Consider the following 26623-nt stretch of genomic DNA (forward strand, 5'->3'; position numbering starts at 1 on the left):
CTGTCCCTAAAGCAGGGCACTACCTGGCTGGTGTTTTTCATGGGACTCAGCAATCTCTGAGATTTCCACCGTTTTGTCAAATTTGAAGCTGAGCAACAAATTCTTAACACTTAAGCCTTAATCAACTTAAGAAACAAGTAACATGTAGGGAAATGCAGAGAGATCACGTCACTGCCCAGGTTGTGTTTCTTTAACAAATCAGCCTTGAAACATCAAAATAGGGATGCTTTGACAGATTCAATCTTTCCAGAAGTATTCTACACGTGGAAGACGTGCTAAATCTCACCCTTTCCTGCAGATATGTGCAGTTTAGACCAATACCTTCCTGAGAGAACATTTTGTCACTAAATCAACCAGCTATGCCTTTCCCTACAGCACCGTTCATTGCTTTGCATATCTGTATCACAACTACTCTTTACCTTAAAAAGCCTTTAGAGGGTCTCATATAGAAGCTCCACCTTGATTTTGTCATCTATATTTGGCTTTTTATATCTTGGAAATAGGATGACCAGACCGTATCATTATGTGTTCTTCAGTGCTTTCCAAGCTAACACTTTATTTGCATTTGCCATCACCGAACCCAGAGAAGAAGTCTCGATCAGAACAGGTACAATTACACCTGTGAATGTCAGCCTGTCCTTGGGGGAGGCTTAGCATTGCTGTTACAGCATTACTTTCTTCCCGCAATCCATGGCTAGGGAGAAAAAAACCCCATTGCTTAATGATCTTCCATTTCTAAAGATGAACTGCTTATTTTAGTAAACATTTGTTCTAAAAAGTAGCAGGCACATTTTTTTTCTCTTTCTAGAAACAATCTTGTAGTTTGTTCACAAAACTATTTCACATGATCCTGAAAACATTTAACAAAGGCATCTCTCGTGACCAGAACCACACGTTCAGGCTCTGCCACCCTATTGTAGCCCCTTCTTCATCTCAGAAAAGTACTGCAAAAATTCAGCTTTGTGAGAGCTGCGAGGCATTTGGAAACCATTGGGAGAAAACGTGCCATGAAAGTGAATGTCCTCACTGCTTGATGCAAATATATGTTAAGCAATAAAATCCTTGTTCCTAAATAGGCTTGTCTTGTTTTGATATTCAAGGATATGAAAAAAGACACACACACTTCTCATTTAATCCTGCCAAGATATAAAGCTTGCCTATTTTTATATAGTTGCCCAATATGGACAACAAAAATAGCTTTCTTAATAAAGAGAAAGAAGAGGAAAAGGCTAGCTCATTTCTTGTGATGCAAAATCACGAGGTCCACCTCAAGACTGCACATCATTTTTAGGCTGAAGTTCTACCTGTTGAACCTCATTTCACTGAGGAGAAATGCTGCTCCTTCTTGAAACTCAGCTTAAGATGACTGAACTGTTCTGTCAGAGACTATTACTACTCCCAAAAGTAAAATCTGAAGAAAAGATTAATATACTTTGCCGAGAGTAAGCTGGATAACTATCATTGTGCTGCATATTTGCTTCTCGTGGCAGATGATATTTGATCATTTGAAATGATTACTTAGCTTTAGCTGAAAATCTTTTGAATCAAGTGGCTATAAATCATCTGTCCCTCAAGTATTGCTACTAACTAGTGAGCATTTAGACAGCATTAGCGCAGGCTAATAACTCCTTTCAAAGGGAGAAGGGGCAGAGAGTATCACAAGTGCGTGTGCGCGTGTGTTTGTGTGTAAAAACCTCTGGGGACAATGCAAGAGTTTTTAAAGCAACAGCTAAACATCTCCCATGAAAAATAAGCCACGAGTGCCAAACTGTATTGCAGTATTTTAAACTCAAAAGCCACACTTTTTTTCCAGGGGAGAAATAATTTCATCTAATCTTGAGTGATGATATTAGAATATGAATGTTGTGCAATTACATTGGTGCACGTGTTAATAGTGCCAGATACCTCATACCCCTGTACTTGAAGTGAGCCTCTTCAGAAGCCCAGAGCTGCAGCTTCCACAAAACAGGACTGACAATTTGTGACAATATCTCCATTTCTAAGGTTTGGCTAATAGTACTACTTCATGAAAAAATTATACAGGAAACTATTATTTTCAATACACAACTTCTTATTCTTTGAAAGATTTGTGTGTCATTCCCGCATTAAAGTGTTCAGCATCAACCTATAAAACTGCTGCAGCAATACTGCAGGACTCACAATCTTAGTCAATACCTAAAAACTATGCGAAAATGTATGTGAAAAATAGGTTTCCAAAAATCACTCAGCACTGACATAATACTAAAGGTGCAATGATTTTATTAACATAGAAAATGACTACTTCTGATTCATCTGCAAACACTTTTTCAATGGGTGATGCAATTTAAAATTAATAAATATGCTGTTTGATGGATATTTTTCAGAGGTTTCAAAAACGACAACATAATTCAGCTCTAATTTTTAAGTGACAGCTTAAGAGACCCAACATACCAATGTATCCTTTAGGAACTGATGCCACCACATAGAACCAAGGGTTTATTTTTATCTAATCCTGTGGCTCATTGAAATGCAGATATTATTAAAATGCAGTATAACTAGGCTTTGGCCATCTGAAAACACCACCACTGTTTCCTTATTCACTTTTTGCTTGTTTATGTCTTTCAGCTGTGGCTAGATGCTGCTTTAGAGCTGTGGGAAAAATCACATGTATACATGAAAAAAATTAAAGGGACAAATTATGGATTTGCATAATTAGAAGCTAAGGTAGAGTAAGTTAACAGGGATGTTGGTGGAAATGATTTTTAAACAGCTTACTGTGATCTATACTTTTCCTGTAGTCTGTTTTACGCTATTCCTTTTACTTCAAATCCATAGCAGTTCTGGTCCTTTTGTTACTAACCGTTCAATAGTATCTTGACAGCAGAACTACATCTTCGTTCTCATTTAATAACTATTTATCATTCTGTATCTGCCCATTTTCAAGAAGGAATAAAGTTAAGTGTTCCAGAAATTGGAAAAAATTGAAACTTGACCTTTATTAAGTGGGTTAATTGTCACAATCTCAGCATGTATGAAATTAATGACCAAAAAGTGGAACTTCAGAGTTTCAGAAGACTAGGTTAATGTCCAAAAAAGTCTAAACTCTGACCTTCTTGACATATGCCAAAAGAAACAGCCACCCTAATAAATTACTACCTGTGTGCAATTACAATAAACCATTCCTAGCATCCAATCACTTGAATTAATTGCTGCAAGGCAGTGGGGCTTTCTTACAGATATTCAGGTTAATCTAAAAATTCCTTTGCAGTTCATAGGAGGCTGTTTGTGCACGCCTCTTTCAGTATGGAGATTCAGTTTTAATATTTCATACCTTTGCACCACAAATCTGTATACAACCCCACTTATTAGCGCTGAAATTAGGAGCCTTGGCTGAGTTACTAACAGCACAGAAAGTGGTGAACCAGCATGGAATAAAGCAAAGGGAAATGAATTTGCTTTAACCCATACCATGAAACAATTGCTGGATGCAGGACACCTACGTAGTTCCCAAATTTCAGCCTTACAGAGGAGAAACAGACAACTTTTGCAAATACGACAACAAACGGCAGAATATTTAAATCAAACAGCATTCACAAAAAGAAATACTCTATTTGCACGGAACCAAGTCAGCAGCAGAACGCAAAACCTGCTGACTTCCATGCCACCATGTCAAATAGATGAATTGGCCAGGAGGACAGTCAGTATTTCTCCTATGGATAGCAAGTGCATCTAGGGAATGGGTAGGTGCCCCAGCCTGACACAAAGCAAGAGGTTACCCGGCCGGTAACATCTATAAGTGAAACAAGGCACCACGCTGGCATTAGGCTACTGTTGGTCTTGTCACACAGAGGAAGAGCAGTGGGATGCTACAGAGAAACTTATTTTTTGCACCCGTTGATTCTATTTGGAGGACAAATGACTTGTATGTTCAGGGCTGTCAAGTTGGCCCAGTTTCCAAGAACAATATATGCTTAATATTAAATAAAATCAAAAGTTTTTAAGTTCAGTTATGTAATTCTGGTGGTATCTGAATCTGTGCATAAGTAATGCTGATTCAGTTGGGAAATCAACATTCCTCACACACACAGGATTTTATTCCCTATCCTCATGCAGATTTTAAACACCTTTCTGAAGAAGCAAAGTCAAGTCTCAAAGGGCTACGGATCTGTTTCACTCCAGTTCACGTAAAGCTGCTCAAAGGCACAAGTTGTGGTGGTCAGCATTACCTATTTTGCCACGTCTGAACTGGATTTAACTTGAAAATGATTGTCTAATTTCTCCAAATTGGGAAGTTAAAAATAATAATTCTGCGTTGACATACCCAAAAATCTTTAAATAATAAAAATCAGAAAAACAGAAATAAAAGGAGGTCAGAGCGCAGTTAACAGAAGGAATCACCTGGAAGATGGAAGGCTCGGGTTCAAAAGCCTCTTCTGTGCTTGATCAACTTTATATAATAAAATAGTCCTATACACAAAAATATTATTTGGACAAAGGTCCCCAAGTCTAGACACATTACGTTTCAGGTGAGTGTCCTGAATACAACACTATCTTCTATTTTCATATTGCTCTCTGTGGCTTTGTCCAATCCTTCCATGCTGGATTCATAAAGCTTTTCCTTACCCCCTCGGTGTTGAGTAGTTCTCCCACAACGGCAGAGGAGCAAGTTAACGGACAACAGCGACTCCAACCCAGACTTCACTCAGGTTGTCCTCAGCACTGACAACAAGGCAAGCAGCCACTTACATCTGTTCTTCATTGCCAGATTAACACATTACAACAGTTTGTAATTCATACGCTTTCACCTGTTCCTAGGGAAAGTGAAGCCCTTGTCCAATTGTGAAATGTACGGCTTGCTTAAAAATCCACAGTAATTACAGTACAGTATTTCTACTATCCTCTTTTTTGAACACTCACTGAAATAATTCCTAAACTTCTTATCCTTCAGGATAGCTACCACTGCCTCCGAGACAAGCTAGCTAGTGTTCAGCTGTCCAGCTTTTATTTTCCACTTAAGAACATCTCCTTGCTTTCCTCCCCTATCTAGCGTAGTTTTTCATGATGAAAAATGGCACCAGCTCCAGCTGTTAAGGCTTCCTAGCATGAGAGACAAAGGCAGAAGTCAAATGCTTTCTGGTTTCCAACCATTCCAGTACAGACTGTGCAACCCTTTCTGGGCAATGCAAACACTGACGACCAATGTGATTGCTTTTGTAAACTGCCAGGTCCAGTTCATGCTGCTACCAATGTAAAAAAAAAAAAAAAAAGATATTATTTAATTTGTAAGTGAAGTTCTATGTCTATGTACACTGAAAATAAAGGCCACTGTTAATGACTAAAGACAGCATACAAGGCAAAAATCGCATTTTGTTAGAAGTCCATGAGTACCCTACACCACCCAATGTACACCGCTACACAAAACAGCTTATTCAAGCATATTAATCCAGGAGTGTAAGTACTAGAGCACTCCATACTCAGCAAAAGGCTACAAAAAAGGGGAAAAAAAAATGGGTGTTTTGGTTTCTGCTTGGTACCATAGGATAGGCGCTTCGGATTTTGGCAAAATTGCAATTTGTGGTTTTCACTAAACAAATTATCATAGATAGATTTCACTTGTATTACTAAAGCTCAAGTTTATGGCATTTACACAAACTCTATAGCAGTCGTTCAGTTTTGAAATACGTTGAATACACCAGTGAACCTAAGGAGACATAAACCCCAAAAGAATACAGGACCATTTGTGGCTTTTTTTTCTTAAGTATGGGTTGCAATTTATTTATTTTAACTGAAAAATCCTCCACATGGTTTCCAAACTTGTGGCATTTGTTAGGAAATAGATGTAGAAACCGAGAAATCCTAAGGAAGCTCTTCTAACCATGAGTCACCAATTTACATGCTGTTCTTTGTACAGCAAGCAATGCACTCGAAGAAGGAAGCATGTTAGAAACTATTAAATATAGATGGTAATTATGTGAAAATCATGTGGTCATATCTGACTTCAACAAGGATCAGTTAAAAATCTTCTAGAGAAAAAGGAATAATGGGTGTTGCTTTATCAGATAAATTTGGTAGAGCGATGTTTTTTCTGAACACTCCTGTTTGGCACAGAGTACGAGAAATAGCAAGGACTGACTTTCAGTCTGTAAAATCAGAAAAAAGAGCAGTGGATTTTGGGAGCATCTTTACTGCATCAGACTGAAACACTTCAAATTACCTTTCATAATTACTTCATGTGCCTTTCGATAAAATAAGGGTGATAGAAGTGGCAGCAGCAGATACTAAATAGCGTTTCTAAAGACGTGAACTAGAGAAGAACAGTTTGCGTAACCTAAAGCTTCCAGTGTACCTTTAAAGAGGCAAGTTTCTTGACTCCATGATGATCATTCCCCTCTAAAGGCAAATTAGCCTCAAGAATGCAGCTACTGTTGAGTTGCATAGGTTTTCTGTCCATGCCGCCTTTTAACAATGTCCAAAGGAAGGAATACTTATTTTAGCCAAGATGCTAAAACACAACTTATTTTAGCCAAGATGCTAAACCATCTTACCTCCACAGCCAGAAGGCTCTCAGCTCTCGTGTGCTCATGACAGCACTTAAGCTAAGGTTGAGTTTATATACTTTACAAGCATTTTTTCCAGAGTGGAGGTTGCTGCTCAATTTTGTACATTTATCAACAGGGCTCTACGGACATCGTCTTGCAGTATAGAGCCAAAGAAGTTATAGGTTGTTAGGGAAACGATTAATCAGTAGGCAGGTTCATGCAAAATTCAGAAGGGCTCTTTTTCCCCTCTTTTGTTTTTGGAGAACAGTCCGAGAAATCCAAGTGATGTCTTTCTTACAGGAATACTTCAGATAGCTAGCTAAACAGAAGCAAGATTTGGCATTTAGCCTGGGATTAGTGTGAACAGCCTCTTAACCAAACATTATGAAGAAAGTTAACTTTAAAATGCTTTGAAAGGTCTGTTTTCATGACAGATGGTAATAAGGGCTCATCAGTGCCAATTTTTTTTGTTTCCACCTCAGTTTTCAAAAGCTTAAGTTTTAGGTTAGTGCTTCTGAGAAACCATTACATGCATAGAGGAAAAATGCAAATTACAAAATTAGATTACTATTTTTATTGTGTACAACGTGTTTTTCTAAATAACGCTAACACGAAGAGTAAGAATTTGACCGTGTGCCTCATAGACCACTTTCCCTTTCTGTTTACTAGAATCCCTCTTTTTTATTTGCCAGCTATTTCTCCTTTAATCTGTACACCTGGACAGTTATTCCTCTCTCCACAGACCCCAAAAGATACAGCAGTCAGGAGCAGGCAGAGGTTTTGTTTGTATAATACACTCACTAGGGAAGACATGGTAGAACTATATTTTATTCAAGAAAACCCACACATTCTGTCCTGTGGTGACCACAGGCTTTGCTAAGCCATAGATATCAGCAAATACTGGAACAAAATACAGTGTATCAGATTGAATCAAAGCATTTAAATTCTGAATTACAGTTATAATTTTCAGGGAAGGCTAGTTTCAGGATTGCATCATAGTATCTAGTACAACGTTGTGCAATGTAAGTGGCAGAAACAGAAATGGAATATTGGTCCTAATAAATACCGAAATGTAATGACTTTTGTGTGACATTTAAACTGTCAAGACAACAATTCATAACATTCTACCAAAGGCAGCGTATAGTTACAAAAATACTGGTCCAGCATCTTGTTAGTGGTGAAGCAATATCCAAGGTGCAATGGCAACGTGCCATTCTTAGTGAAATATTTTTTTAAAAAACTATTTTTTCTATTTTCCCCGCACTGATACTAGCCAAACACCAAAACTGCTATGACAACCTGAAAGGAAGTCACTACTTGTCATGTGTATTGCACCAAAGATTTATGCAAGAACACATTTTCCAAGCTGCAGTATAAAAGAAGCAAAACCTAATAAAACTATGAATATGCCAAAAGACATTTTACTGCAGCTGATCTCGGATGAGCAGGTTGCAACATCTATTGAGCTTTAAACAATTGTCCAAGCTTGTCCATCCATTATCTTGAACTTAAGGATACAAAGGTAAAAGACAAAGTCCTTGAGGACAGAATTAAATCACTTTATACTCCTCTCCATTCACCCACAAAATAAAAATATTCCACCCTCCTCTCCTCCCAATACCCAGGTAATTTCAAAGTCGATCCTTGGAATTACCATTGTTCTGACATTGCACTGTGCTAGGATTGTATTGTTTCCACCTAGAAGTTAAAACATACAGTATGAGGGTGACCAAAACTGCTGGAGACAGTAGACCTGCTTAACTTGTGGAGGTACCCCAAGAAATGTGCATCAGACAGACGCAATCTGAATGGCAAAGCGTACTGCAGACTTGGCTGCGGTCTGGACTTGGGCCAAAAATACATTAGCCTGCCCGCCATTTCATTCAAGAAAACAGCATCAATCAATATCTTAAGCAAAAGATGAAGTTGAGTAAGATCAGGTAACCATGTCACATTCAGCGTTACATCCAACAACACAGAAATGAAGGAGTAGCAGACAGGAATGTTAATCATATTTTCCTTTTAATAATGGTTTCGTCAAAAGTGTAGCTTTGAAAATCTCTAGCTAGTTGTGAAAACCTGAAGAAGCTGGGAAGTGACCTCACTTTGAACAGTACAGTTTAAAGCTACGGCTTGGCCTATCTGCTTTCAAACTCTCCAGTAGTACTGCCAACCTCGTAAATAAAAGGTACCGCCTGGAAATAAAAAGAAGTCAGCCTTTAAAAGTTGGTGAATGTTGTATTGTAGCAGCCTAACTCTGACTGAAGAAGAAAGATGAGATATTTTTATACAGTAAACAAAAGACAAAGTAAACTGAAATCTTCAGAGATCACTTTAAGTGTATATAATTTGGATTCTCATCAACATTTAAAACTACCAATCATAAGGTTGCCACCTTACCTTTTTCTGGACTGGCATACCTGATTTTAAGCAGGTTTTTCTCCAGTCTCCCAAGTTTCTGATCCTCTTATCCAGTTTTCTGCTGTACTGCTCTCCCACCTTCATGCTGAATACCGAGTCAGTCCTGCCTTCTGCTTTTCTTGGCAGGAGGCAGAGCAAGCTTTTAATTTCGGTAGTCAGAGTGACAGAACAACAAAAGCACAGCAGATAGAAGAGCTTAATTCTTCCCCAGGAAGAAAATACATTTGGTTCAACATAGGGCTGCAAAATCTTCCAAAGGCACCTCTTTCCCCAGTTTTTGCCTGAAAGCAAGATGGCAATCTTAATTTAAAAGGGATGCTAAATCTTTTAAATAACTTAAAAATTCATTTTTATATAAAGCAGCAATAACATTTTTCTCTGCAGAAAGAGAAATGTTAACAAAGAAACACACCAACATAAATGCACTGTTCATAAACTTCAGCTAATTTAATTTCACAAGAAAGTAAAATTTTAGGACTATTCTTTAACCTCATCAGTACTTTCTGAAGAAGATTCTTTGGCATCTTCAGTCTCTCTGTTGCTTTTCTCTTTATTTAGATTTTGACTTTCTGATTTGGTGCCATTAAATAGAGAGTTTTCACCATTTACAAACCCATTCTCTGTGACTTCAGCATCAATAGCTTCATCAATCTTCAAGTCCCCTTGCTCTTCCACATCTTCTAGGTTTCTCAAGACAATAGGGAGTCTAGAGTCTGCCACAGTGTTCTCCAACAAGGCAATATTGCTCTCTTCATATTTAGGAAGCGGAGCTCCATCTGCCATTTGTTTGGTATAATACTCTCGGCTAGCAGCTGCACTCTTTACTGCTTTCTCCAAGATCTCTTTTTCACCTAAGCGCAATTTGATAGCCATTATCGCATGTGAAGTAAGATCATGGGTCTCCAAGAAGGACTTATCATCCTGTTAGAAAAGCAAAAGCAAGTTTGTTAGTAACAACCAAAGCAATAAAAAAATCCCGCAACTTTTCTCTCTATGCGTTAACATTAAGTGACACTAGGTTCTTCAGGCTGAACCAAATGGACATGAATGAGGGGGTCTGCATGGAGTCCCAGTGAAATTTGTCAAGAATTCACAAAGAAGCCAAAAATTTCTCCACACAGATCAGCCTGCATAACAAGCAAAGTCAGGAGACTTCACAAATATATGAAACATGTAGGTTCACTTATACGCTCGCAATAGTAGCACATTTCTTTGCAGACTGGAGAATGCAACTAATAGCAAGTTGAAACTGATTGCCCATTTCACTTGCAGAGAAAAAGCAGGTAGCCTCTATTTGGAGAATCAGAGAAAAAATATATTAACAAAATTACATTAACAAAATTTTCTTTTTTGCAGTCTTACTTGATTTTCCTTAGGTAATGCAAACCTGTTTCTACACTTTAAAAAGTACAGAATGAATTATGTACTAACATTCAGATTAAAGTTTGTAAAGTCAAGATGGGGGACAAAATATCTTTCCCTACAATCATAACACAAAACATTTCAAGCATTTAAATTACATATCGTGACAATTTTACCTCCACAGTTGTTTTATAGGTTTTCAAAAGAAGGGATGCTCTAGCTTCTAGGAATGTCCAAAGTTTAACTTCATTGTCCCAGCTAACGGGAAACTCGGAGTTCCCCAGAGTGAAGATTTTGTCAATGGCATGCTCGCCTATCAAGTGTTCCTTCAGCTCTTCTGCAATAAGTATAAAACCAATCTGTTAAAAACAATCTCATCATTCACTTTGTCAGTTGATAAACTGCAGAAAGATTTATTTTCAATAGTATAGCTTTGAGTAGCTAACAAAAAACCCTCTCCTCAAATAAGAATTATCAGATATGCTGGTTATTTCTAGGATTCTCCTCAAAGAGGCAACTGGAAGTCTTGAGGTTAGCAGAAAATGGACCTTCTGCTCCACTCTGAAATAAAGATACTTTATATACCACAGCCTCTTAGACACAGCGTAACTCTGTGACAGTGAGATGGAATGTTTTCTATAATACTTGATAAACAAAAGGGAGCAATTCTTTAAAGAGTTCAGCGAACTTTTTGCTAATAAAAGGAACAGGCCAGAGTGTGCAAATAGCAATGGAATTATTTTTCCTATTCTTTTAGTAATCTTTTTCAGTAGCAGAAACTCCCTATGGTTGGTCAGAAGAGATATCCATCAAACAAACCTCACACAGAGTAGAAAATGTTTAATCAGCTCCTTGACATTACACAAATTCCATTAATCTTTTAATTACCAAATTTCACTCCTGCAAAACAGCTATCACAAAATTCACGAACCACTTGCATGTAGTTTCTCAATAAAGTTTTCTTATACAGTATTTAAGACATATGAATAATCTGAGCACAATCATGTATCAGAGTATCGCAATTAAAATGTTTACTAGCTATATTTTCTTCTCTGAGCCAAAATTCACCCCCTCATCAGCATCCTAAAATTTTCTTTACTTGAATTTACTTCCCTGAAGTGGTCAGGCAGTTAGACTAGATGATCGTTGTAAGTCCCTTCCAACTGAGTTATTCTATTCTATGCTAATTTCTTAGTAAGTTCTAAACGATGGATGACAGGATGCAGTGAAGGCATGACACTAAATAACATAGGTTGTTTTTATTGAAGAAAGCAAATAGAGCACACGCAAAAACTTAACTTCAGTATTCCTACTGGTATTAAAATCCACATCATCCGCACAGCATCCCTAACTGCAAGGGAATTCTCTCACTGTCATGAAAAACTGTCACATCTATAACCTCCAAAACTGCATCTAACCAGCAAGCAGCTATTACAAGTATTTAATCAGAAGTTTCACATGCACAAATTAGGTGAATATTTATTAATTGTACATATATTTTCCCCATAAAACCCCCTAACGTAAGAGAAACGCTACAAAGACAGTTTGCAAATACATAAGTTGGTTTTAGATTACAAATTGCCAAAATATTGGAAATACTCAACTTTGAAATGTCTCTTCCATATTTCTCCTACAGTACAAAATATTCCAACTCCATACCTAGATGATTCTAGCAGTGATGGCTAATATGCTGTGATTTTAAGCATGATAACCCTGTTCTGTGAACCATTTTTAAACCTAAGAACTAAAGATCAAGCTCCAAAACTCACTCATTCACAACAGCCTGGGAGATTAAAAAAAAAGAAAAAAAAAATTTGCATCACCTCATGCTTTAGGAATTCCAGAAACATCTTACCTTCACTCATACAAAACACTCGAAGGAAAGCCAAAAGCTGGGCAGAGATTGGAGGCTCAGTGGAGTGCAAGGCAAAAACACTAGAACTAATAAAAGAAACAATCAAACAGCAACAGTAAATGCAAGTTCTATTGTCATACCTTTAAGGCCTTTTATGTTGAAATAAGTTCAAAGTATACAACAAATGTACTGTTACAAAAGTAACTTTTAAAAAATTAGTTAATACTAGTTCAAACTGAGGAAGAGCTTCCTTAACCTGTATCTGAAAAAAATAATTATCTCTACAATTTTACACTTACAATTATTTTTATACGGCTTTCATAATAAATTCATGAAAATGCAATGTTTCACGTTTGCTGCTCCTAACAGTACCCTCTGGACTGAAAAGACTAAAAGAAAATGCTGTGGTTCACATACTGAGCATCATAGTATGTCTGCAAGGGATAGGAAAGAAAGAAAAACCACAGATTGCTTCAAATTAATCCTCGCTCTGTTTTTGCTCAAATGGTTATTAAAGCAAAGGCTTTTTTCCTTATATATGGTCCAAATTAGATGATAATATAGCTCAGAGAACTTCTGTAAATATTATTACAGTAACTTTAATTTGCTATACAAACAGGAGAAATATTACACCTAAGAAAACTATCACAGAACAGCTTCATATATGCTCTACTGGGCACTATATACTTTGGAAATGTTTTAAAAAAACCCATGGCATTGTGTTTTACTTACGTTGGGATACCAGCACGAGCTAAGACCTCTGCCTTCATAGCATACAGCCTGTCACTTTTACTCACGCCAAGCTTTATTTTCACTCTGTCATGTGAATTATTATCAAAGAAAAAACCACTGTGGATCACAAATTCAGCGTTTGACCGAGTGCCATAAAAAATGTAAATCTAGAAGGATGAAAAGAGAAGTGAAGGGACAGGAAAAAAGCTTAAGATCAGCTCACAAAACTGACATAATTTGAAAGTTATTTCCTGAAAAAGTTACTATTCTGAGTACAAGGTATATTTGGTTATATAAAGAAACACGCTTTGTTTTCTGGTATCGATTCAAATGCTGTATATAGTGTGGCAATATACTTTAGAAGTAGATGTAAACATATCCCTGTAACAGAGACTTTGAAAGGAGAGAAGAGGTTCTTATTCTATACTTTAAAATAAAAATGCTTTTTCTCACACTGTCATAAAATATCAGTATATGGAAATAAGCTTTCAAAGATACTGTGCCTTTTAAAGGCTAAAAAATCTGAGACAAGGAGGGCCCATTAAAAGAAACAGTGTTTCTGGGGTCATTTCCCCCCCCATATGTCCACCCAAAAAAGTAACCTACACTGCTGATGGATCAACTTTGCTTTTGTTTTAATGTTACCTTAAGGCATGGATATACCAAAGTATATCATACAGAGGGATTTGATCTGTGTTCAGCCAGTATTTATTTTTGTGTTATACTCTGAATTATCTAAAGATAGGTTACTTTTTAATTCACATTAAAAAAGAAGTTCCTAAATATAACCTGCAAAAAGTGTTTAATTCAGGGCTAGGCTGTATGAAGTACATGGGACAAGAGCTGAGAGTAGCAATTGTCTTCTCCCGCATCAAGAGGATGTTTTCCCTTTTTGTTTGATAACGGAATTGTCAATCGAAAAAAAAAGTTTCAACAGTTACAGAACTCCCTTCTTAACCTTAGGATACAGCAATACTCTGGATACCTGTAAGCTTCCACTCCTCTCTAGCTGACAGAGAAAGGCACAGTGTTCTCTTAAGGGCTCAACAACACTAACGATGCCATTTACTTTCTTTGTTTTCAATTTTAGATTAGAACTATTTATCCTAAGCACTAAATGCTTAAATGTTATATTAAATTATAGTAAACATTATACTGTAACACACTCGTAAAATGAACAAGTGACCTGCCTAGGTATGTTAAAGCAGTGGTTAAGGAGAGATTTGCTAACCCTCTCAAGTTTTAAAACCACTGTGATACATCTCATATTAAACTAAAAGTCGCTTATGTGTAGATTATACAGTACGCTCTCACACTCTAAGACTGTTTTACAAAAAAGCCAATTAAACACAATGAGAAAGTTGCTTTATTCAAGGCCAGTGTTTGATAGATTCTGTGGACTTCTGCTGCCTCACATTCTTTAGTAGTAAAAGCGAGGATCATACATTCTTCCTGCTGAAACTGTAAGAAATAACATCTGCACATTATGTTAAGAGACTGAAGCATTATATAATTAAAGTGCTTTAATGATGTCAATAACAGTTAAAGTTTGCACAGAAATTTAAAAAAAATCTGATAAATAGCAGACGAAGTGAAACTACTAAAATAAAATCGAAATAGAGGAAGCCTCTATAATTGAAGTGGAGAGAGCAGCCAGAACAGCTATATGACACATCCATTGCCAGCTGTGGAAAATTATAAATTGGATCACTTCTGGAAAAACTGTGGACCCCTTTTAACTCATCATACCAGTATTGGAAAAAACAGCAAATATTTGACTACCATAACCAATTCTAAGAGCAACACAAAAAATATACAATCACTGTAAACCCCAGCATAGCAATGAGGATAAATACACCTCTGGAAAGACATACTTAAAAAAATTTTTCAGACACATCTTTGTTAAAAAAGAAGGTAACAATACATAAGAAAAATGAAAATCAAAATATTATTAAGTGTAAGACTGGCAAAATAATACACTAAAGGTAATAACTCTGAGACTGAGTTACAAAACATTTCAGGATGTTTCACAGCCAAAGTCTTTTTCTGGCCATACTGACTACAGTTGCACAAGTAGTAGGAAAAACCGAGTGCTACTACACTTGAGGGCTTAGGCTGGCTGCTGACACAGCACAGGAACCCTCCTACCAGAGATTTCCTACACTCCTGGAACCACTGTCTTCAGTGCATCAATAGTTTTAGCACTCATTTTTGTTTCTTAGCAGTTCTGAACAAAATACTGGATTCTGAGCTGCTTCTCGCATCTTTGCAAGACTTGCCCTTTGGTACTTTCGTTTCAGGATGAAGGGGCGTGTACATGTGTGCATGCCTGCGTGAAAGGGAGGGAGTATATTTTTAGGTCCTTTCTCATTTTCACTAAGGATGGGAATGGCAACATGGGTAAAATGACTGGCAACTATACTGCATTTAACCTCTTGTTAAATGAAGACTAACAAGAAACAAACCAACAACATTTTTAAGAAAGACTGTACCATTTGCTATTGCAGACAAAGTGACACCCCACATCTAAAATATATTTATCTTTGGTCCTTTGGGTTATGGCCTTTTATTAATCACATCCAGAATACCAAACTCAGTGTCCGTGTATGTGCATTTACCAGAAATTAAATATTTCAACTAGTTCTCTAAAATATGAGGAATCAAAACTCTCCTAAAGTTGGGGTCTACCAAGTGATCGAAAATATTTTATTCTGAAAAATGTGCACTTACTTAGTTTGGTAGTATTTTCACACAAAATTAGCTCAGCATAATAAAATTCAAATGTAGCAGGGCTTAATCCACACCACTCTGCTATTAAAATTTTGTAGGGAGTTACCAAGCGTCCACAAAACTTAAAGAACAATTATGTGGATAATTGTTCACACTACCTTACCTGTTCTCCAGCCTTGAAATCTTGGAGCGCTACACATTCACACCGGTCATCTTCTAAATTGTAGCCTGTAGTGATCTATCCAAGGAAAGAGTAACAAAAGCACCTTTAGAGTTTTATATTTATCTCCTCCACCATTGACAAAACATTGTCGTATTGGAAACAGATATTAACAATAGCAATTGCATAGATTTCTTTCTCTGCACAATATGATATAGCTGGTAGTAATTGTTTTACGATTCCTGAGTAATCTCTTTTTAAAAAACCTCTGCATTAAAGAAATCTAAGGGAAGAAATAACTTACCTGAAGTGAACGGAAGGCTCTGAGGAAAGTACCTTCCATAGACCACAGACAATCCTGTGCCTGAGCCGGCAGCTTCTTATAAAGTTCTGGAGTTTTCAGTCACTCCCATGAGGCCCAAGGGAGCAAGGCACTGACAGCTCTATATGCTGTGCTTTATCCTTCAATTGCCAGCACATTTTGACCTCTCAATGAAAAAGGATTAGATAACCGTGGATCTTTAGGGTATACAATCTTCAGAGAATTATAATTTACTTGCAAATAGTCCCTTTATCTAAAGTTAAGTAATACTCTTAAAATGCTAAAAGGATTTTTTTGATGGTAGCAGGCAATGGAAGAGGATAAATTCTCTTAAGAAACCTGTACTTCTCCAAAAAGAATTACAAAACTGTAAAGTGGTCACATGAACAAGTAAAGCTATCCTAAAAATGTAATACTTTTTAAAAGTGACAAACAGCATGTTCTTGAATAGTACTACCAAAGATGCAGGCACAGATGCAGCCGCAGGATGGACCATAAACTGCTGAACAACCAGGAAGCAACTTTTATGGTAGGTATTCTGAATTCAGTACTGACAGAGCTAACTTATGGAAAAATACGCTCTGGACCTGGGGAAAAACCTAGAAGCCAAAGATTCTCAGCCTTTGTAAATGAAAACATACTTCTTTATAAGCTGACTTACGTGTGAGTTGTGGTATACCCTGATTCCCATCTTGGATGCAGTCTGTCCGAAGACAGAACTCCATGGATTATTTTGACAGCTTGGTTGATGGTTTACATGTTAATAGTTTTACGCTGCTTGCATCGTCAAGTGTGCATTTGTCAGCCAAAACAGTGCTTTCAAAGTGAGCATGGGGAACTTGTCTATGATGCAGCAAATCCAAAATGGCAGCCACAAGCACGGGCAGCCTGGCCCTGCGGAGGCTGGCAGAACTCCTCTGCATGCGGATGCCATCACTTCAGGTCTATTAATAGGTTTGTGGTATGTTGAGATCAGAAGAGAACACGAGAGTCATGCAATACGGCCTACTGGAAAACACAGGCTGTAGTACTTAAAAACACAGAAATTCCTGTACATTCACTATGCTGGACTGAACAATTTTTAATTAAGATCTCTCGTTTAGAAGATTATCTAACCCTGAATTGCAGGTTGCAAGTGCTAGAGGATTTACCTTCGCTATGACAAATGTACCTTCCAAGTTCAAATACAGTCATCTCAGGAAAAACTGCAACTTCCATTTAAAAAAGGGAACTCTTGACAGCACTTGACCCGTCCTGAAATTTTCTTAGCGTGTAAACTCAATGAAATACTTCTGAATGTGAAAACTCTATTCCAGTTCTTGAAATGCCTGTGGAACAGGCTTTCAAGGACTGGGGAAATTCCAGTATGTTAAGAAAAGGATTCTGTCAGTTTAAGCATGCTTCACTAGAGTACTGCTAGTTTTGGGGATTGTTTTTTATTTTTGCCTTTTCTTTTTTAAAAAAAAAACACACCAGCAGCACTTCTGAAAGGCTTTTCTATAAAGCATAATGGAGTGCTAGACTCTTATTTCCTCTTTCTTTTAATAGCAGTCACGTAAGAGAATTAACAGGGTGTTTACTTCTCTTCCCACATGATAGCTGACAAATTGCATCCCTTCAGTTTCATTTCTGAAGCAGACTGATACATGAATTTCAAGTTGTGTATAAAGCATGCAATAGTCTGCTTGGTCAGTGATTAAGGATGGACCCAGCCCAACAGGCAGAATGTAGCTTATTTAAAGCTCTGGCAGAACTGGTAATCAACCTCTGACTGTCAAAATACAATCCCACTAAAGAATAACAATGAGAAATGCATGAAGACAACCATTTTGATATACTTCTTAGAGGCAGGTTGATCTAATTAATAGTGTCAGAAGCAAGAAAAAGCTGGATGGACCTAGCTCCAGTTAAAACCCAAAGAACATTTTATTATCTAGCTCATGGAAAGGGAAAAGCTGATGGACCCAGCTCCAGTTAAAACCCAAAGAACATTTGATTATCTAGCTCATGGAAAGGGAAAAGCTGGATGGACCTAGCTCCAGTTAAAACCCAAAGAACATTTTATTATCTAGCTCATGGAAAGGGAAAAGCTGGATGGACCCAGCTCCAGTTAAAACCCAAAGAACATTTGATTATCTAGCTCATGGAAAGGGAAAAGCTGATGGACCCAGCTCCAGTTAAAACCCAAAGAACATTTGATTATCTAGCTCATGGAAAGGGAAAAGCTGGATGGACCTAGCTCCAGTTAAAACCCAAAGAACATTTGATTATCTAGCTCATGGAAAGGGAAAAGCTGATGGACCCAGCTCCAGTTAAAACCCAAAGAACATTTTATTATCTAGCTCATGGAAAGGGAAAAGCTGATGGACCCAGCTCCAGTTAAAACCCAAAGAACATTTGATTATCTAGCTCATGGAAAGGGAAAAGCTGGATGGACCCAGCTCCAGTTAAAACCCAAAGAACATTTTATTATCTAGCTCATGGAAAGGGAAAAGCTGATGGACCCAGCTCCAGTTAAAACCCAAAGAACATTTGATTATCTAGCTCATGGAAAGGGAAAAGCTGATGGACCCAGCTCCAGTTAAAACCCAAAGAACATTTTATTATCTAGCTCATGGAAAGGGAAAAGCTGATGGACCCAGCTCCAGTTAAAACCCAAAGAACATTTGATTATCTAGCTCATGGAAAGGGAAAAGCTGGATGGACCCAGCTCCAGTTAAAACCCAAAGAACATTTTATTATCTAGCTCATGGAAAGGGAAAAGCTGATGGACCCAGCTCCAGTTAAAACCCAAAGAACATTTTATTATCTAGCTCATGGAAAGGGAAAAGCTGGATGGACCCAGCTCCAGTTAAAACCCAAAGAACATTTGATTATCTAGCTCATGGAAAGGGAAAAGCTGATGGACCCAGCTCCAGTTAAAACCCAAAGAACATTTGATTATCTAGCTCATGGAAAGGGAAAAGCTGGATGGACCCAGCTCCAGTTAAAACCCAAAGAACATTTGATTATCTAGCTCATGGAAAGGGAAAAGCTGATGGACCCAGCTCCAGTTAAAACCCAAAGAACATTTGATTATCTAGCTCATGGAAAGGGAAAAGCTGATGGACCCAGCTCCAGTTAAAACCCAAAGAACATTTTATTATCTAGCTCATGGAAAGGGAAAAGCTGGATGGACCCAGCTCCAGTTAAAACCCAAAGAACATTTTATTATCTAGCTCATGGAAAGGGAAAAGCTGGATGGACCCAGCTCCAGTTAAAACCCAAAGAACATTTGATTATCTAGCTCATGGAAAGGGAAAAGCTGATGGACCCAGCTCCAGTTAAAACCCAAAGAACATTTTATTATCTAGCTCATGGAAAGGGAAAAGCTGATGGACCCAGCTCCAGTTAAAACCCAAAGAACATTTGATTATCTAGCTCATGGAAAGGGAAAAGCTGATGGACCCAGCTCCAGTTAAAACCCAAAGAACATTTTATTATCTAGCTCATGGAAAGGGAAAAGCTGATGGACCCAGCTCCAGTTAAAACCCAAAGAACATTTGATTATCTAGCTCATGGAAAGGGAAAAGCTGGATGGACCCAGCTCCAGTTAAAACCCAAAGAACATTTTATTATCTAGCTCATGGAAAGGGAAAAGCTGGATGGACCCAGCTCCAGTTAAAACCCAAAGAACATTTTATTATCTAGCTCATGGAAAGGGAAAAGCTGATGGACCCAGCTCCAGTTAAAACCCAAAGAACATTTGATTATCTAGCTCATGGAAAGGGAAAAGCTGATGGACCCAGCTCCAGTTAAAACCCAAAGAACATTTTATTATCTAGCTCATGGAAAGGGAAAAGCTGGATGGACCTAGCTCCAGTTAAAACCCAAAGAACATTTGATTATCTAGCTCATGGAAAGGGAAAAGCTGATGGACCCAGCTCCAGTTAAAACCCAAAGAACATTTGATTATCTAGCTCATGGAAAGGGAAAAGCTGGATGGACCCAGCTCCAGTTAAAACCCAAAGAACATTTGATTATCTAGCTCATGGAAAGGGAAAAGCTGATGGACCCAGCTCCAGTTAAAACCCAAAGAACATTTTATTATCTAGCTCATGGAAAGGGAAAAGCTGATGGACCCAGCTCCAGTTAAAACCCAAAGAACATTTTATTATCTAGCTCATGGAAAGGGAAAAGCTGATGGACCCAGCTCCAGTTAAAACCCAAAGAACATTTTATTATCTAGCTCATGGAAAGGGAAAAGCTGATGGACCCAGCTCCAGTTAAAACCCAAAGAACATTTGATTATCTAGCTCATGGAAAGGGAAAAGCTGGATGGACCTAGCTCCAGTTAAAACCCAAAGAACATTTTATTATCTAGCTCATGGAAAGGGAAAAGCTGATGGACCCAGCTCCAGTTAAAACCCAAAGAACATTTGATTATCTAGCTCATGGAAAGGGGTCCCGTGGAATAAAGCAAGAACAGTGATCTATAGTAGCTGATTGACCCAAGAAGTATTTCAGCACTACGTTTGGAATAGACTAGACAGGGGCACATACAATGCCATCTTTTGTTTCATACTTTCCTGCAATGAAGAACAATTCCCTTCATGTATTTTAAAGGGATGTGCTATGATTAGAGCAAACCCCACCCTCATCTCACTCTACAATAATATAAACTACAATACAATTACTTACAGTTATCTTAGCAGTTTTTTCCCTATTTCTAATAGTACAAGGAAACTAACACACAGCAGAAATAGGTTTAGTAGCTTTTCTTAGCCCATTATCAATATTACAGTTGTCTATCTTTCCTAAATCTATACCCATCTAAACTAGTTTCTGTAGAAATATGAAACAAATGAGTAAAGTCTGTATATACACACAAAATATTTAAGTTCAGTTCAGCACGCCCCCGCCCTTTAGGATACACTTCAGCATAAAAATGCTTCCAACCCTGATATACTACTGCACTAGCAGGTTTGGCTCCAGAGGCTGGCTCCATATCAAATCCATTGTTAAAGAGCATAACAAAAATAAAAATTACTTTATCAATTTAAATAGAAGTTTGAATGATTAAAACAACATAACTAGCTGCTCTTTTAATATAGGCTACTTAAATTTTTCCCTTCCAGAAATCCCTTCCAGAACCTTAATTCTCTTCCTCTTTCCTCTAATCCCAACTTTGAAGGCATTCATTAAGAGTTGTCTAATGAATACAGACAAGTCTCTGCAAAAGCATCTGAAAGAGATGCCCAGCAGGAAAAGGGTACAGGGAGTACTGATACTTGCAGCTAAGACTTATATTAAAAAAATATACATTTCTGAATTTTAAGCAATTTTCCTTACATTGGAGACTCTCACACAAGCTTTATTGCTAAATCAAAGTTATGAGATTGCATAACAAATAGTGAAAGGCAAGAATCGCTGTTAAAGAACATGTAATCACCTTTTAATAGGGAAAAATAAATAAATAAAAAAACCCAGACACTTGCAACTTTGTAGCCTAGCCTACCATGCTATATTTGGTACAGTCATAGTAACAATAAATTAGCTAAATGTCAACTGAAAAACAACTTGCTTTACAATTTGTTCATTTAAACCAGGCTTTTCTTATACCAACGATACTAACACATGCTGCTATCCCAACACTCGGGTCAACTCTCCCACAACAGAACCCGATTACTTGAATAGTATGGTCATATTCACTGCTTACAATAAATACTACTATCTACTGGAAACACAATTAGAGCGTATGAATTTTGAAGCGTACACAAGACTGGCTAAATAACATCTATAAACAATCCTCTTACGGGTTTCCATTTCCTCACTTCAACATTAACTAGCTTGTTAATGAAATCAAGACCTCATCTTCTGAACTAGCTCACATAAGCCACAATGTCAGCAGGTCTGACTTTCTATATACATATGTCACCTTTTAAATGTTTAATACGCCCTAAAGTAGTATTTTTGCATTTTGTTTCTTTGATGTAGTAACAGATGTACTGTTTTTGTTGAACTAGGCTTTGTTCTTCTTGTTGCTGTCTCCATAACAAGGCTCTTTGGGCATGGTTAGGAGAGCAGGCAGATATTTCTTAGTTGCAAATTTCTCACCACTTTCCCTAGTGGTTCCTCCCTACAAGGGGCAACCACCATCATTGTCTGCTTTCGATTCTCAGAACAAATCTGTCCAGTATTGTCAATCTTTTTCAGCCCATCAGAAACAAAACTCCATGTCAGAAGAATATTCAAACTTGGCTGGAAAAAAAAGCATCATGTAACTGAAAACTTTTAAAGGCACATTATGTGTGTATATATGTAAGAGACATAACTTTATGCAAGTATGCAAGCACTTCTAAACTCTTCTCTAGATGAAGAAAGTTCTCCCTGAAAAGCTATCGTAAGACATTTAAGAAAATGACAAATCTTTCTTTCAGATATTAGTTTTTTAGGGTCACTTGGGAAGATAAAATACCTGTATTAAGAACCATAATGAAAAGTGTTATTAAACTGTTCTACAGCAGTTGAAAGGCTTAATACTTAAGCCCTAAAGCCTTTCAGCAACACTGAAGAAATCCTTACCAGTCCATTAGTATGATTACACATGTCCCATAAAGGTATTAGAGCCAATGTAACTCTGGAACCATCTTCTGTTGGAATCTGGTTCTGCCGTGTCATAACAGAGGAAACTGCCCATCTACAAAAATTAAAAACATTAGATGGTCAATGTTCAAAACAACATTACATGACTGGCTGCAGTCCAACCTGAACCAATCATTTAGGCTGGGAGTTTCCAAACTTAGTTTTCTTAAAGATCACACTGACTATAGTAACAGCAGAAGGCGATACCACTTGCAGGAGAAGTAGCAGCTCCTAGATTTCCAAGACATGCACATAGACCAGTTCCCAAATCAGGATGGCAATCCCACCCCACTTCTGCACTCTTTGCAACAGAACCTTCATACCTTCCATTACCTCAACCAGGATCCACTCCCATGTCACCTTCTACTTCCCCAACCCTACAATGCACACATACCTCTCACCACACATCCCAAACCTGGGGGCAGATATTCCTGCAGGCTTCAGAGTAGTTCACAGCTACTGCTTGGCAGCAGTAGCTCTCATCTATGTGCAGACACTTGTAAGAGCCAGGATGTATTTTTCCCCTCATTCCCTAAAAAGCTTATGTACTACATGAACTGGAAACCAGTGTCATCACCTGACACATGCATGATATTTTGGTAATCGCTTCTCTTCAGTTTGCGAACTTTTGGCTTAGATCAGTATTGCTAAATTTTCTGCTTAACAGAATAAAGAGGAAAAAAAAGCCCCAATACCCCAAACAGATATCCAGGTAAAAAGAATGAAGAAAGTATAACATAGTTTAGCACACAGACATCATTCAAAACCCTTCAAACTCAGGTTAAGCAAAGGCAATGCCAGCTACCTATCAAGAATCTCCAGAAAAGCTGAACATTTCAGTACATTCTAAAATTTCATTTTTATTTTATTTCAGACAGAGGGAAAAAGAATAATCTTAGTTGCACTATGTTCTGGCCTTAATACATATGTTTGTGGTGGCTTTTTTTGGGGGGGTGGGGGGCGGGAGGAAGAAACGAACACCACCAGAAGGTCAAAATAATTTTAACTCCCACTGACTCCACTACTAACAAGTATTTAATATACAGAATTAGACTTTCAGAAGGATTTTTTCAGAAAGACTAGAGATTGCTTAGAAAGATACCATCGAATTGAAATCTACTTAATTTCTAAAAAAGCAAGTTAAAATTGTGGATAATTCTAATATACAAACACTGTTTGAAACATAATAGCAGTATGTTTCTTTTTAATTGTTGTACTTTATCTGCAAAATTTTAGACCACTTCACATGTAAGTTGGCGTGTTTCTCTGACCCTATAAGTGAAGGAGGCATGCTTTGGAAATCCCACTTTCATAGACTTATCCAGAAGTACAACTAGGCTAAAAAAAATCCCTGTAAGACTTCATGAATGCCTTTTATTCATGCTATTTTAATCACTTAACAGAATTAAAGCTCTCTTCATCTTAATTATTCTTATTTTTATCTTAATTATGTCACCCCCTATAGCACCTCCAAGTGACACTCATGCTTCATGTGTACAGCTTAAGTTCTCCAGCTCTCCTGTTCAACAGCCAGTATAAATATTAGTTTTTACTCCTATGTGCTGGTAAAGCCTTTTAGAAAAAAAGAAATTAAAAAAAAAATCCCAAAACCCAAACCTCCTGCAACGTCAACTGAATTTTTTTAAGAAACAATGAATTACCTTACTAATCTCAGACTATGTGTGCCAGTTGGCTAAATAACTGCTCATCATGACTATTCCTTTGTAACAATTAAAATCTGCATATTTATTTTACTTTCTTCTTTATTAAGAAAGTGTATTAGTATCAAATCCTACATTTAACATTTCAATAACAATAGGGCTTTCCCACCAATGAAGCATTTCCAGGGTCCCACAGTTCACTGTATTAAAAAAAAAAAAAAAAAGAATTCAAAGACAGACCAACCTGTAGTCGTCATAAGTGAAAGAATCCTTTAAGGGCAGTTTGCTGGCATTAGGATGGGTCTGGGAAATGCAAGTTTCAGAAAAAGGTGAAAAGGGAAAGAAAAGCGAAATCAGAAATCAGTCAGCAGAATTTCATTATTTAGCTGCCTAACAGATCCTAACAAGAGCCAAATGAAGCAGGAGGCGTCCAGCCGCGCTACAGAGGGATCATCATGCTATTATGCTCTCATACATCACTGTCAACTTAATTTGTTGTGCCCAGCAGCCGCCATAAATCTGTTTCTTCATATTTCAAGACTGGAACCCACAGACATCGTACAAAAATAGAAAATTTAAGGTGGACTGAGTATGTGAAGGTGAAACAAAAACCCAGTCTGTGGTGCAGGGTGGGGGAAAGAAATCAGACAATAAGCACATATTAGGTTTCACTAACTTCCACATTTTTCCTTTTCTCTGGGATATCAGTAAGGTATTTCACAAATGCAAGTAAAAATTATACATACAAGATTTTCAATTTTTCCTCGATACCTGTAAAGGTTTTATTCAGTATGAGGTGTACTACACATCCGAAATAAAACAGATTAAGACATTTAAATAGTTTTGGTGACAAACATCAATTAGATAGTACCTACATTAAGTCATCTACACACACTCCCATCTAAAAGTGGAGCAATGCCATTTGAGAATGCATACAACGTAGCTGTCATTAACAAGCACAATATTTAGATTTTAAAAAGGCTTTAAGAAGCTGTAATACCTGTTACTTTTCTGATCAATTAACTTATTAAAAGTTTCAAAAATACAGGTAGCTTAAAGCCCACACTCGCACACTTTCTTCATTACTCTGTCCCAATTCATAAATGGAAAGCCATGATAGCACAAATTTTAATCTTCAGGTTCAATTGGGTCTCAGAGACGAATTGAAGTAAATGATCAAACGGTTATTTCAGAAGATACAAACGATTTTTTGCATAGCTCTATCTTTGCAACACTCTTAATGCATGAAGCTCCATGTAGTATGCAGTTTTTTACTCTTGATGCATTAGCATCACAAGTGCATGGTAATTTATCATTTCTCACTGTAATGTACTTGCTGGCACTGTGTGCAGGACAGTAGGGGATGAGGTAAAAGTGGCTCAAACCGTAAATCAATTACAAAACAAAAGCTTGTGCTCAGTGCGCAATTTTAGGCAAATTATATATTACAAAAGAGTGCCAATTGGGTGTGAGGTCCCAGGTGTCTGTTCTCCCTCAGCCCCTCCAGTTAACCCTTTGGATGGACTTTCTCTGAAACATGACAGAAGCTAATTCCAGCCACTGCTGCCCCTTCTCTCATTTCTTTTTTTCTTTTTAAAGCACCCTACGTTTCCATATGATTTTTCATTCACGTCGATGATAGATATGGTCACTGAAGAACAAATTCCCTCGCATTTAGTTGCAGCAACACATTTTACAGAGTTATTTCTTCTCGCAAAAACATTCAGCACAAAACCAGAACTGAAACCCAAACCAATAAATCTCAGGAGGTATCTTCACTGCAGTAGAACAGTTCAGACTCGATTCCAGAAAAGAACGTAGCCTTCAACTGGAAATAACAATTCTTAAAAACAAACACCGCCCTATATTACTTCTTTATGACAATTTAGTTTTGACTTTTATTGCTAGCATCATTAACCTGTTTTACAGTAGCTTGATAAACTAAGCAGGGCAAGTCAACACCGACAGTGAGACACACAAGCCTATCGGTTTCACTTTAAAAATTTTGTAACATTTTCATCTGTTACATTACTATTGGTTGTGAGAAGTCGGAATCCCATTCCGCACCTGAAGTTTTAAAGAAGGTATTTTACACGAACGGAGACGTTGGGATCCCTTAAAAACCCGGACCGTCACCGTTCCGGTTCTTCGCAGACCACGCGCTTAACTTGCGCGAAAGCAAGCCCCGCTTAGCTCCGCTGCTCCCAAACCGCATCTCCCGGCGCGTTCCCCGCCCCC

General features: G+C 37.6%; 1 protein-coding gene across 3 annotated transcripts in view; it reads right to left on the reverse strand.

Moving 5' to 3' along the window:
* Positions 1-7326: 7326 nt before the first annotated feature.
* SETD3 (SET domain containing 3) overlaps positions 7327-26623 on the reverse strand; it is a 42683-nt gene continuing 23386 nt past the window's right edge. Inside the window, exons 6-12 of one of the 3 annotated variants that reach the window (XM_009280822.1) lie at positions 24630-24688; positions 22665-22779; positions 15782-15856; positions 12889-13055; positions 12157-12242; positions 10478-10638; positions 7327-9860 (exon numbers count right to left, since the gene is read on the reverse strand). In XM_009280822.1, the coding sequence (XP_009279097.1) occupies positions 9417-9860; positions 10478-10638; positions 12157-12242; positions 12889-13055; positions 15782-15856; positions 22665-22779; positions 24630-24688 (1107 nt within the window). In that variant the 3' untranslated portion in view covers positions 7327-9416. Of the gene's footprint in view, positions 9861-10477; positions 10639-12156; positions 12243-12888; positions 13056-15781; positions 15857-17059; positions 17109-21478; positions 22341-22664; positions 22780-24629; positions 24689-26623 lie in introns of those variants that run through there. The other 2 variants (XM_009280824.2, XM_009280823.2) reach the window with 2 other exon arrangements.

The sequence above is a fragment of the Aptenodytes forsteri genome, unplaced genomic scaffold (genome assembly GCF_000699145.1).
Source record: "Aptenodytes forsteri isolate BGI_AS27 unplaced genomic scaffold, ASM69914v1 Scaffold193, whole genome shotgun sequence".
Classification (NCBI taxonomy): Eukaryota; Metazoa; Chordata; class Aves; order Sphenisciformes; family Spheniscidae; genus Aptenodytes; species Aptenodytes forsteri.